Source organism: Pocillopora verrucosa, chromosome 8 (genome assembly GCF_036669915.1).
Source record: "Pocillopora verrucosa isolate sample1 chromosome 8, ASM3666991v2, whole genome shotgun sequence".
NCBI classification, from domain to species: Eukaryota; Metazoa; Cnidaria; class Anthozoa; order Scleractinia; family Pocilloporidae; genus Pocillopora; species Pocillopora verrucosa.
In genome coordinates this window covers 3,931,765-3,944,723 of record NC_089319.1, presented here as the reverse complement: position 1 = coordinate 3,944,723, position 12,959 = coordinate 3,931,765, and the positions used below count along the sequence as shown (strand labels likewise).

Sequence of the window (12,959 nt, the reverse complement as noted above, 5' to 3'; positions counted from 1 at the left end):
AGATCTACAACCAGGAATAACCAATCGCGTGACTTACATGGAATCGCAAGCTTCTAAGAAGAACTATCTGTAACTGGAATACACGACAGACTTTCTCTTTCTTGGATGGCAAACATTCCTATTATCACCATTGACTAAAAACAAACTTTTGCCAAACAAAGAAAACGAGATCTTCAAACAAGCAAACAAACGGGTGATTAATAGATTCCGAAGTGCGTTGACTGCTGATAGGACTCAAATACATCCGGTGGCGTGATCATGGCACTGAACTTCCAAATACTCGATTACTTTAAGCGAAAAAAAAAATTCTGCGCAAAATTCTTGTAAGCAAAGATGTGTCTCACTCAAAGCCTTCTGAGCCGTTTTAACGTGTCGGTTCATGTAAAAGGGACTGGTAGAAAGAGGATTGCGAAAACGAAAGATACAAGTTGGTTTGATTTTCCTTCTCGTAGCTTAGTAGGTCCCATGCAAAACCCACGGAAAATTCAAACACATGTAAACCAATCAGCCCTTTGATATCAATTTTGCTTGTAAAATATAGCACTAATAAATATAAAAGTACTAATCGAATAAGAGGTGATGGGTAAGGAAAGGTCAAGGTTCTTGTTAAAATTGATACTGAGGACTTCGACTTCCTGTTATCTTTCATGACCATATTTGGACTGACGAAGTTGCTCAGAAAGTGCCAAGAATGTCACGACATCGAGACAGACGCTCCTTAAATAGCTGGCAGGCTGCGGGGATTTCGGCCTCTAGCTGCAACACCTCACAACGCTTTCAAACGCACACAACATTGCCACGACACTGGCTCGTCCGCAATGGAACATGTCAATTCTTAGAATTTATAGAGCTGTAGTCTTGGCCAAAATGGCGCGGTCCTTCCATTAGGGCTTGTCAGTTTTCACGCAGCAGATTTGAGCATTTAATAATCGAGGGTGGGAAAACCAATATCTTAGTATTTAAACCACGAGGAAGAGCATTACTTAAATTCCGTTGTTCAACAACAATCTCAGATTGGCCTTTCGCCTTCCATGTATATTGGGCAAGAATCAGTTCTGTCACTTCGGCAAGATCACTGGATGTTGTCCAATTTCCCTTACCGCAGCCGTTCGAAAACAGTCATTAATGGAAAAAGTCAAGTGGTAAAGACGAGCAGACGCGGTAATCAATCTGAGGTCTTGAGATGAAAAGAACAGTGACACACTTCAAGAATTCGAAGGTCTTTTACAGTGTTTGTAGAAACTTATAATTCTGAAGTATATCATTACTTTTTATCGTGTTATGATCAATCATGTATCCACGAACCAATTTACCCTGCTTCTTATAGTTTATTTATCTCACATCACATTTTATTTATCTCCTCCTCCTTTAAGGTTGTGAAGTTGCGTAGGATAACAAAAGGAATTAAAATCAAAACAAATTCTAAATTTGTATATCCTCCAGTTGTGAGTTACACACAGTTTTTGTTCTGTTCCTTAGTTTCAATTTGTCACAGGCTTCTCAGAGCACAACTGGTGTTTAAAGCTGCTTTTTTTTTTTTTTTTATCCCCATGCATCCATCCCACATCCCTAATAGAATTCCCCTCTCAACCTCTCTCATTGCTTTTAACCCTTCAACCCCCCTTTGAATGTCTAGCATCCAATTTCTCCTTACAATACCACCAGTGAATCAAACATCAAGGTCATGAGAATTGAGGGAATGATCACCAACTTAAGCAGCTCTTGATTCTTAAACAAATTCTCTTTGTCAGCACCTTGGAAAATGTATAGTGAATAGTATGGAGAATATGGATACTGATGTTAGGGGGGAAAGGGTTAATCTTGAACTTAACCTATATAAATACTATATACTTTGTTCCATCCCTTTAGAAGTGACTTCTTTCTTTTCACCTTAGAGGTAAATCCTTACCTCTTCTTCAACCCAACCAATTACAACAGATGTGTTTGGGGAATAAGAGTTGTAATATTGCTGTTCATGATGAAATCATCTACATGTATGCATCTGTGCTCCATAGATCATAAGGAAGAACTTGTCAAAATGTGTGTGCAATTCAGCGCATGATATAATTCTTCCTAGCAACTTATCTTATAGACATTTAAACAGTGCCAGAAATTACAGAAATTGTAGTTTACTAAACTTAAAGACCAAATATTCACTAATGCGAAGAGATTTAATCAAGTAGGTATACAGTATAAATATATTTAACAAATAGATTCCAAGTTGCTGTGTGTCTGTTAGGTAATAGATCACAGATGACATCAAAATGTGGTAAGAACAAAAAGTGGCACACAAGGCACAGCCAAGTGTGTCACTGATGTTCTTACCACATTTTGACATCCTCTGTGATCTATTACTGAACAGACGCACAGCAACTTGGAATCTATTTGTTTTATATAATAAAGAATTAAAATATATGGAAAAAAAGTTTTCATGATGTCATCTGTCCTTCAGTAGATCATAAGGGAGAACCAATCAGAATGCATGCATAACTGAGCTTATTATATTTATATACATATACTGTATACCTACTTGATTAAATCTCTGCTGAGAAAATTATAGTGTTTGAGTCCTTTAAGAAAATGTCACCATTATTAATTCAGTCACTCCTAGGCTTTTTAAATATAGACATATTGTAAATATGGTGCAAACAGCCATGTTCTGTGTTTCACTTTGAGGAAGCAGTTGTCGTTGAAAATTAGAAGTCGAGAAGCTGTAAAATATAGAGAACACAATAAATGATCCCACTCATGAGAAAGTTTTCATTCCATGATTGTTTCATGATTAAGACGTTAGAGAAAGTTCAAGCTTTTTGGACTTCTCTTCATCACCAAAGTCCCTTTAAACCCTAGGAGTGAACAGCATCAAGTTTCTCCTGACAATATACTGCTGAATCATTCATTTGAGATCATGCAAATGAAGGAAATGATCACCAACCAAAGAAGTTCTTGATTGTTAAACAAATTCTCCTTGTCAGCACCTTAAGAAATGTATAGATAACAAAATGGAGAATGTGCATACTGATGTTACGGTGTAAAGGGTTAAGATTCTGGTTTGATGAATTTTTCTTGTTAAATCTCCGAGTCTATTTTTTTCTAATTTTATTTGAATTTGTGATACTTCTGTTACTTCTAATAAGGTTTCTTACCAGCTGGGGCAGAATCTTTTCCAAATGTTCTGTTTCAACTGTTGGTGAGGATTCAACCTACAAAGTGCCAAATAGTAAAGAGCGAATGCTTTCTGGGGATAATTAGAAGACAAGATTTTTATTGCAAAAGGTTGACATGGAGCAGAGTTTCAAAATATACTTTAAATGTTTTGGTGAAGTCCTCCTTACACTTCATTCTTAATATGAAAGTATTTCCATCATTCTCTTTTTGTCCATTTGTAAAATGTTCTTGCTAACTTCTAATTATAGGAATAACCCTGTTAAGTTTTCATATAAAAATACCTTTGAATAAAGGGAGTAAATTTGTAAAGAAACTGTGGTGCTGTGTTGGTGGGAGAGTATAACAGGGTAATTTAGTATTATCAACTGAGTTGATAAGGTATATTGGCCACCATAAAGAGTTTAAAAACTGACATTTGGAACATTAGCCCTTCATCAGAGCAATGTTAATCTTCCAATTGCTCTGAGGAAGGGCTAATGCTTGAAATGTCAGGTTTTAAACTCTTCAAGGAGGCTAATTTATGTTATCAACTCAGTTAATAATACAAAATACCCAAAAAATACCTTTGCTTGTTTTCCAGCCCTGGCTGCTCCCTCTGTGGAAAAAATAATACTACACTTATAATATATCTGACAAATCAATTTTTAGTTACTTTGTGTCTGTTCTGTAATATATCACAGATAACCTTATCTTGTAGGAAGAACAGAGAAGTAGCAAATGCGGCCCAGCCGTAGTTTCTTGGTGATGTTTTAAACACGAACTGGACTTTCCAGGATACTGGAAATTTTGCTCACAAAGTTCAAAATAAGAGGGCCTCTACTTCGTAAGGAGTTCTTGCAAACTTTAACATGAAAATACTTGAGTAATCACCAAAACCATTCCAAAGAAGTGTAAATAACTAGTCTAAATATGATTGAGATTTTAATTTAATATTTAACTAGATGTACAATGCCAAAACACACTTTTTAAGTGACGCCTTTATGTAAAGCATTTTTACCTGCAACAAAGATCCTTAACAATTCTGCCATTAGCTTTAGGGCATCTCCATTACCTGTGAATTACAAATTATGTTTTAATTCAAGTATCAGTGCAGTATGCAGCTATCAACCATATTGGAAATGAGGTGGTCTAGTAGTTAACCAACTGCTCTCATGAGTTAAAGGTCAGAGTTCAGGTCTTTAGCTAGATCAGTGTTAGATGTTCTTGTGTCTGACAGTTATTTCTAATGGTGCCACTCTCATTTCCAAGTATCAGCCAGGAGTTTAAACTGGTTACTGGAATAAAGAACACCAGTCAAATTACTGTGCAGGGTCAACCCACTATGTATAAAATCTCAGCTGTGTAAGGAATTAACTCTTCCCTTTGCTTAATATCACTATATTGTAATGGTCTGGCACTCACAAGGCAGTTATACATGCAACCCTATTTGTTTTACTAGCTGACAGTAATTCCTTCTCATGTTACTTATGACAATTTTTCAAAGTAACAGTTTGCAGGCAAACTTCTGCATACCAGCCATCTTAACTGTTGTAGAGCAGACATTGTGAGAAAGTGGCTGTTAATGAAGAATTGTAAGTATAAAATAACTCTGTTGAAATTTTATTTCTCTCAGGTTTTTAGTACCTCTTGACTGGGGATAAAGGTATGAAGGGTTTTGTAAGAGATTTTCAAGATTTTTTTTTTCCCAAGACTAATTTTAATCATCAGCAAATATCAATATTTCTTGACTACTTGTTTTAGCCTTTTGATAGATGCTTTGTATGAGACATTTAGAAACTGGTAGGTCTAATATGGAGTCTGCATCAGTGGAGAGGGGTATGGCGTAATTTCAAATGCAACTCTGGCTTAAGGAACAGAGCTGGAGCTAGCTGAAACTTTGCTTGCCATTTGTTTCACTCTTGTTTTAGCTCAGTAAATAATAATTGTTTGGTAATGCAATACTGATTCATCCCTCTTCCTTACTCACTACCCACAACTCCTCGACCCAGTCTTCGTGTGCGTGTAGTATCTCGAATTTAAAACTTACATTTTGTCTTCTGTTTGTCGCGAAAAAACTGCTGCAATAGCTTGTTCACTGTTTCCTGTAATAAAAGAAAAACTCGTAAAATCTTAAATAAAAACAGATGCATGAGCTGGAGAAAAAGGAGATCTTAATTCACACAAGATACTCTAACAAATTAGAACAGGTTATGGTAAAATTTCTGCACAGCCCCATACTATTCTAAAGCAAATCTGTTTTCCCAATGGCAATGTATTGTTTTTGTCACTGTTTTCTCTATCCAAGAACTGAATGCATAATGAAGTATGGGGCTGTGCGGAAATTTTACCCAGATTATTTCATGTATTTCAGAAGCAGTCTAGACGTATTTCCTCAGAATTCTCTTTTACAATTCTTTTATGGAAAGAAATCATTTCTCTGTTATTCAACGTACCAATTTAAATGGTGGATCGTCCATTCTTTAGTTTCTTTTTGGCCAAAAAATGGCACTAAACTTGTGGCAGATTATTCAACAGACCTCGCTTTGTTTATTTTTGCCGCCAACGACCAATGTTATCCCAGAATTCCTCTATACCCGTCATCCGGGACTTCAATGTTACCGAGAGCCATTGCTGGACAGAGGAACACACCACGTTGGATAGCGTTTTGTTAAATTGTGGTTAAATTATTCGCCGTCGTCGAAGTCACTTCTGTCATGGGACGTAAAAAGAAGAAGGCTACAAAGCCCTGGTGCTGGTATCCTTTAACACTTTACTTATGTTCATGTGATTGTAAAAATTGTTTGGGTTACAAAGCAAATTGTTCAGACTTAAACTTGAAATATCCAGCCGGCTGGCTGGCAGTTTTGAAGTTCAATTACGTCGTTCCTCACATTTTTTTCCGAGGAATAAAGCTTAAATCCCGTGAAAAGCGAATCGAATTCGAGATTTTCTCCCTAGCTATGTAACTGCTGAAATTTTAGCTAGGTAGCTGTTATTCTTCTTCAAGAAGGAACAATTTGATCAGTCAATTTTTTTAACATTCATAAGAGTCTGCATAATTTAAAATTATTTTTCTTGTGTTTGAAAGGTATATAATAAGGTAAACTGAAGCGTTTCTACTCGGAAGTTAAAAGCAGCATGACGTGATAGATTTACGGAAACTGTACTGCCACATTCAGTTGTTACCATAGAAGTATTTTTATGCTGTCATGTTGTGGGTGGATGCACCTTGTGTTATTTTCAAAATTTTTGTGAACACCTTGACTACACTAAAGGTATTGTAATCGTGACTTTGATGAAGAAAAAATATTAATCCAGCATCAGAAGGCCAAACATTTCAAATGTCCTATTTGTCACAAGAAGTTATACACAGGCCCAGGGTTGGCAATCCACTGCATGCAAGTTCACAAAGAAACTATAAGTACTATTCCCAACTCTGTACCAAACAGAGGAGACCCAGAAATAGAGATCTATGGCATGGAGGGTATTCCAGAGAAAGACTTGAAAGAACGTCAACAGAAGGGGGGAAATGCTGGTGATGGTAAGTGAACTTTTAAAAGAGGTGGGAAAAGAATGGGGTAGAAGTTGGCAGGATACTTGCATGAACACTGTGATTGCTAAGCTCACTAAACCCTTTAACTCCCAAGATCTCATTAGTAATTCTCCTACTGTCTGCCTAACGATTCTCATTATGTTAGTTTGGAGAATTTGCTATCAGATCAACAAGTAATCCCACACTCAATATTTTTCTTTATTCTCATCATTTGTCTGCATGATACTGTATCGATATAGTAAGGAGAAATTCTGTTTCGGTCACTCACGGGAGTTAAAGGGTTAAGAGAGTCTTGTGGCTCATTGGTAGAACAAAAGGGTCAGATCCAAGGGTCTGATCTCGGGAACTTAACATTTTTTCTTTGTACTGTGCTTGCTACAGAGCAAAAAAAACATCTGTCTCTGTGAATGATTTGTACACACAGGGCGTGAAATTAACTTTTTTTTCTGATAGCCACTTGGCTCCTAAATTCTTCAAAGTGGTAGCCAATTCAAAAACAGTTGGACGCCATTTTCAAAGACAAACAAAATCTTTCTTTATGCTGTCAACGTTCTAGATAGACCCTCCAAAATTAAGTTAGGGAAAAGATCTTTAACGTGCTACAAAGTGGACACTAGGATAGATGATATACAACGTTTGGGCTCATCTAAATCCAAGATGGCGTCTAGTTATCGATCGAGATGCATGTGCTACGTTTTGGAAACAAACTTAACGAGGATGTTTGCCGCGGATTTATCTTTGCAAATCTTTTTAATTCACTATATCTCTTGGTAAGGTTATGATGAAACGTTCTAGTCGCCAATTTGGCGACTAACTTTCAGGATTTGGTCGCCAAAGTGAAAAATTTAGGCGCATTGGCGCCTGTATTAGGCGCAATTTCACGCCCTGACACACTGTGTAGAAACCAAAGAATACTTGTCTAGAGAGAAGGGAAGAAAACTCTCAGTTGTATTTTCCTATAGTGCTTAATTTAAATCAAAGAATAATGGATCACTTGCATTTAGTTCTCATTCAATTACAATGGTTCCAAGGGTGTTATTCCTCATTCTTCAAATACTGTAGTGCAGTGGGACTCTCAATAGCCCTGTAGTCTGTCAGTGATCCTTCATTTGGACAGTTTTCACTAAATGTTATGATGGCATTGTCAACATTCAGCAACAAGCAGATTTTTTCTATTTTGATTCTAACCCCTGATTATTCCATGTCAGTGCTGAACAGGATCTTTACTCCATTACCAATTTTTTCAGGTGACTAGGAATGTATTTAAAGTCTAGCCAGTGTTAGGCACCAGTGACCTACCCAGCTAGAGGTTACTCCAGTTTTTACACTACAAAGTGATAAAGATCTTATTGCTCCAACTGGATAGGTGCCTAGTTAATTGGATGTCTTAATTTAGTTTTGTTATGTTGTAGATGATGAACCAGAGAAAAAGAAAGCCAAGACTGAGAATCAGCCACAAACTTCAGCAATGCCTGCAGCTGTACCTGGGGCCATACCAATGATGCCTATGATGCCTGTGCCGGGAATGCCAGTTCCTCCAGGCTTCCCTCAAATGCCCTTTGTTCAGCCAATGCCAGGTAAAGAAATTGTAGAGGATTTAGCATCTGGGAAATATTTAGATCAAGGAGTATCACTTAATAATAGAATGTGTATTCAATCTCAAGTATTTTAATTAAATTATATGAGTGGATAATTAGTGTTCAAGATTCAATTGTGAAGTGTTGCAATCATAACACAGAAAGCCAGTTATTCAAGTTGATGGGCAATTAAATTACTGGGCCTCTATTTAGGACAAAAAGTGTTTACACAAGAAAGGTTGGTCGTATAACAGGGTGTCGGAGACCATAACCTTGATGAAGTTCTTTTGTTTCAACTGCAGGTGCACCACACATGCCACCTGTCGCATTTCCAGGTCAGCTTCCTGTTCACATGCAGATTCCTGGGTATGTTGTTACATGTTATTCTGGTTTTGAAGTAACTTTATTCAATGTATTAGCTATGCATTATGGTCTAACACTAAGTGACACCGACTAGTCAATTCTAGGGAGAAACTGAAAATTATAATTTAGTAAATGTAAACATTTCAATCATTTTTTTTAACTGTTTGTTCAACATTGAGCTGTGGCATGCAGCCTTAGCATTTTCCTTTATTTTCTTTCCTGAAGTATGCCAATCCCACCACACGGAGTGCCCCCAAACACTGTCCCACCAACCAGCACAGCTACTGCCCCTGGTCAACCTCAACTTCAAAAAGGTCCTGTTATTGGGCCTCAGGTACCCAATACCAAACCCCTCTTCCCTGCTGCACAGGTAAGTTAATTTTTTTCCTTCCAACAGGGATTGTCTCCTTTCCCTTCTCTAACAGTAAGTACATGAACATAACTTGTAGTCTTTAGTACTACTAGTGCATTTGTAGAAGTAAACTCTCACAAGTTTGCACTAATGGATGAAATTAAGACCCATGTCTAAAGGAGATATGATTCAAACATACCAGTAATCATTTTCATGTCAAGATACCAATTTAAAAAAATTGTACCTGAATCAAATCTTTAACTCATTGGTGACAAGAGTCTTAAATTATATGTGGCTACAGTAAGAAGTATCAATTTTAAGTTCTCTATTGGTTTCCTCAAAATAAAAAAAAAAGGAAATTGTTTTTCTGTTTGTTTCAAATATTCTTCAGATTTGAAGAGAAATCAAAAGCAATTATCTATCTGAGTACATGTAGTGTCATGTATAACACAGTACCCCTTATTCTCAGAAATGTCAAAGAAAATGGGATCCTTATTATTTAACAATTCTGTTGTTGCATGGAACATGCAACATCAGTAGGTCCATCCAAAATGCAGAAAAGGATTACTTGTTTTACTACTGGTCAGAGTGAGTGAGTTAAATTTCCAACATTTTGTTTTCTTCAAATGCATACTTTAAAAAATGATGTAACACTTTCAAAAGGAAGTACAACTTTTTGTTATTTCATCAATTTGTTGATCAGTAGCTGTTTCATTTTCCCCTACTGAATGGTTCCTCTCTACCATGGCTTTGTCCTTTTTTCTTCCATGACCTGTATCTTACAAACCTACTATCTACTAGTACTTTTGTTGGTACAGCTCATTCCTATACAATTTAATAAGGCTCTCTCTCTAAATCTTTTTGAAAACATTATCCTCTTTATTTTTTTCTCTGATAAGAATGTAAATGGAGCTGCAAAATCCAGTGCTTCATCTGGCCCTGTGGGTGCTGACTTCAAACCACTTCTTTCAACGGCCACAGCCACGAGTTATCAAAGCCCACCAGTCACATCAACTGGTAAGTATTTGAGTGTCATTTTTTTCTTCTTACTGAGAAGTATTTCTTGGTTGGTGGAAACTTGAGGTATCTACTTAGCTTGAGACAGCTGTCAAGTGTGACTAGATTAAAAGAAAGTTGTCATTTTAAACTTAAGTAATGTGACTTAAATGACCAAAGCTGATTAAGTTTACTCTTCAGGTAAACCAGTTGTACCACCTCCTACTTCTGCTCCTGTTGTTACCAAGCCTGCTACCATAGTTGCACCAGGAGCAACAAGCCGTTTGGTTCATCCTGATGAAGATATTTCACTGGTAGGAGAGAAACCTTAAAACATGCTTTCCTTTGTTTGTTCTTGGCTAGCCAGTGTTTTGATAACCACTTGTTCTTCTTAAGAGGAAGACGTCAAATTTTGTTTCACAAATTACCAATAAGTAGGGTTGTAACTAGAGGCTTGCAGCAATTGTAAACTTCACCAGTTTGTTTCCAGATGGTGCAGATCATCTGCAAAAGTTGATATCCAGCACCACTTACTTAAAAACTGAAGCAGTGAGCAAATGAGGGGAGTTTAAACTGAACCTGTTTCAACATTCCTATTACAGGAAGAACGACGGGCATCACATCCTAAATATGCACCAAAGACACCCAGTCTCCCATCATCTAACCCTGTTACTATGGTTAGTGCCCCTCCTATGCAGATGCAGGCACCTGGAAGTCATCCAAGCATTGCTCCAATGCCTCTGATGGCCAACTTGCCACAACCCCCTATTTCCATGTCATCAGCACCCACAGGGCCACCACAAGGAGGGCCTTCTCAGGGAGGACCTATACATGGAGGGCCAGGAGGACCCATTCCCAGGGGCCCTGGAATGGGCCCACCTGGAATGCGGCCACCTGGATTTCCACCCCACATGCCTGGGCCACCACCACATCAACAAGGAATGCCACCAGGGATGCCACCAAGGCTTGGTCCACCTGGCAACTTCTCAGGACCACCATCTCTCATGGGGGCACCTCCTGGCCCAGGAGGGCCTCCTCGTGGACCTCCCCCAAGAGGAGGACCAGGACTTCTTGGGCCACACCCTGGCGGTAGGCCACCTATGAGATTACCTATGGGTGCACCTAGACGATTTTAAGATTGTAAAATTAATTCAACTAGGATTTTTCAGAAATGCCAGATAAATGTTTCATCTGAGGGATAGCTGCATGGCATATCATACTACTTGTTTTTGTATAGTTATTCATTCATATAGTTAGTCATTTTCTGACCCCATGCTTACGTTATCAAGACTCAGATGTTGAAAGCATTGTCTGCAGTCATTTTTTTCTGATTTACCTAGTATGACACAAATCAAATTATCAGCATGTGTTCCAATTTAATCATTTCACTTGAATTGGTGTCTATTGTTCTGGAGTGGTCACAAGGTGAGTCTATTTTTACGTAAGTAAATTCTAACAGATTTCTTTGCAGTAGTTTATTGAGCATCAATGCACATTCAGAAATTAAAAGAGACAGCAGTAAAATCTGAAACAAAGGAAAAGGATTTTATGTTTCTAAAACTAACAGAGCTGTGTTAAACTAAACAAGTGGAGCTTCACTTTTATTGTTTCCTTTTTCATCTGGCATTTCTGTCAAATTCTTATTGAGCACAGTAAAATATTTTTTCCATGTATCCTCTTTTGATATGAAACATTTTCTCTCCTAAGAATGCTCTGTAATGATCCAAATTATTATCTCTCAGAATGTAGAGTAGATATAATGAAATGTTTGTTTATTTACATTATTAATTAAACTTTGCTCTCAGATTCTGTACAAAAAGGTAGGTGCAATAAAGGATTTTAAAATATCATTTAAGTATTCATATCTCTTTTCTTGTTTTTTCTCCTTGTCTTGGCTAGGGGTAGGTTAGCAGCATGATTTGATTTAAGTAGAATCATATTTGTGTTATGAGGCCAGTTTAGAAATGTTAAAATTGTACCTGAATCAAATCTCATGCTTATATGCATATTAGTTGTGGTTATAAGGAAAAAAAATCAACATTTGATTCTCCATTAAGTTTCAAAAACAAAAAATAAATCTACAGCTTTGTTTTATTTAGTCTGATTCAAACTGTCTTTGGAGTTACAGAAAAATTAAAGCAATTATCTAAGTGAGGACTCTTGCACTTTCTGTACCAATGTAATGTTTCTACATATAACTGTTCATGTAGATGTTAAACATTAATTAAATAAAAGTGACTCTTAAGAGCATAGCAAAATTTTGGAAGATAGTAAGGTAGGTGCGGTTTGTAGATTCTGTTTGACTAAACAATTGCTCTTACGAGCGGAACTTGACTTGTAAGTTACAAAATATTAAGTTATTTTGAAAACTTTTTTGTTTGATTTAGTGTTGTCCATCATATAATTTGTATTTGGATGTGCCAGTGATCTCTTGAAAGCTTCAGAAGTTGTAAGTTCCCCTCCTGCCCCCACCTTCAACTCTAATTCCACTGATTTGTTAGTTCATAAGAAATGTCTCTCTGTTCGGCAGTTAGAAAACATGTTAGGATGCAAATCAAGTAAATCTTCTGGAGTTTCCAATAGGTCACATTAGATTTCTTCACATCTTAGCTGCTAAGGTCATATCTAAGTACCTAGTGATTTCTTACATACTTAAGAATTATTACAGAAGTGCACATTGCAAGGTAGGGTTGGTGATTTAATAATTCATGTGCACTTAGCTTACTCTGGCGGAAATTTCCAACCATATTCAAATTACTGGTGGAAAGGTAGGACCACGTTTTTCAGGTTTGGCTATCTTGAAGTTTTTCATTTTAGATTAGAATTGTCTAAATTATTAAAATAAAAGAGTGGAAAGTTTACTTGCTGTTTTGTTGTTTACTTCTGTATTTATGCCTGTTTATTTGTTATTTTTGTGTTTTTTTCCCATTTTTTTCTATCGACTCTCACAGGCAGGAATAATAAAACGGAT

The 12,959-nt window shown here is 37.0% G+C and overlaps 2 protein-coding genes across 2 annotated transcripts; one reads left to right on the top strand and one right to left on the bottom strand.

The window, feature by feature from the left end:
- Positions 1–2,452: 2,452 nt before the first annotated feature.
- LOC131790996 (centromere protein X) lies at positions 2,453–5,718 on the bottom strand. Its single transcript, XM_059108298.2, has 6 exons — positions 5,601–5,718; positions 5,195–5,249; positions 4,166–4,219; positions 3,732–3,763; positions 3,147–3,203; positions 2,453–2,711 (listed from the first exon to the last, which is right to left on the bottom strand). Exons 1-6 carry the CDS (start codon positions 5,622–5,624, stop codon positions 2,697–2,699), a joined length of 237 nt encoding a protein of 78 aa, XP_058964281.1. The 5' UTR covers positions 5,625–5,718; the 3' UTR covers positions 2,453–2,696.
- Positions 5,719–5,748: 30 nt separating this feature from the next.
- On the top strand, positions 5,749–12,849 carry LOC131790994 (BUB3-interacting and GLEBS motif-containing protein ZNF207). Its single transcript, XM_059108294.2, has 8 exons — positions 5,749–5,902; positions 6,423–6,688; positions 8,113–8,277; positions 8,580–8,643; positions 8,866–9,010; positions 9,892–10,009; positions 10,190–10,302; positions 10,591–12,849. The coding sequence occupies exons 1-8, from the start codon at positions 5,862–5,864 to the stop codon at positions 11,122–11,124; spliced, it is 1,446 nt and encodes a 481-aa protein (XP_058964277.1). The 5' UTR covers positions 5,749–5,861; the 3' UTR covers positions 11,125–12,849.
- Positions 12,850–12,959: the final 110 nt, after the last annotated feature.

Bases quoted from the DNA above. Each gene is read 5' to 3' on its own strand.
- LOC131790996 (XM_059108298.2), bottom strand. From the start codon at position 5,624: ATGGACGATCCACCATTTAAATTG. The intron at 4,220-5,194 runs GTAAGTTTTAAA...TGTAATTCACAG, and splicing joins CGACAAACAGAAGACAAAAT to GTAATGGAGATGCCCTAAAG. The intron at 3,204-3,731 runs GTATTTTTTGGG...GGCACTTTGTAG, and splicing joins GGGCTGGAAAACAAGCAAAG to GTTGAATCCTCACCAACAGT.
- LOC131790994 (XM_059108294.2), top strand. From the start codon at position 5,862: ATGGGACGTAAAAAGAAGAAGGCTACAAAGCCCTGGTGCTG. The intron at 10,010-10,189 runs GTAAGTATTTGA...TTTACTCTTCAG, and splicing joins CCCACCAGTCACATCAACTG to GTAAACCAGTTGTACCACCT. The intron at 10,303-10,590 runs GTAGGAGAGAAA...TTCCTATTACAG, and splicing joins CTGATGAAGATATTTCACTG to GAAGAACGACGGGCATCACA.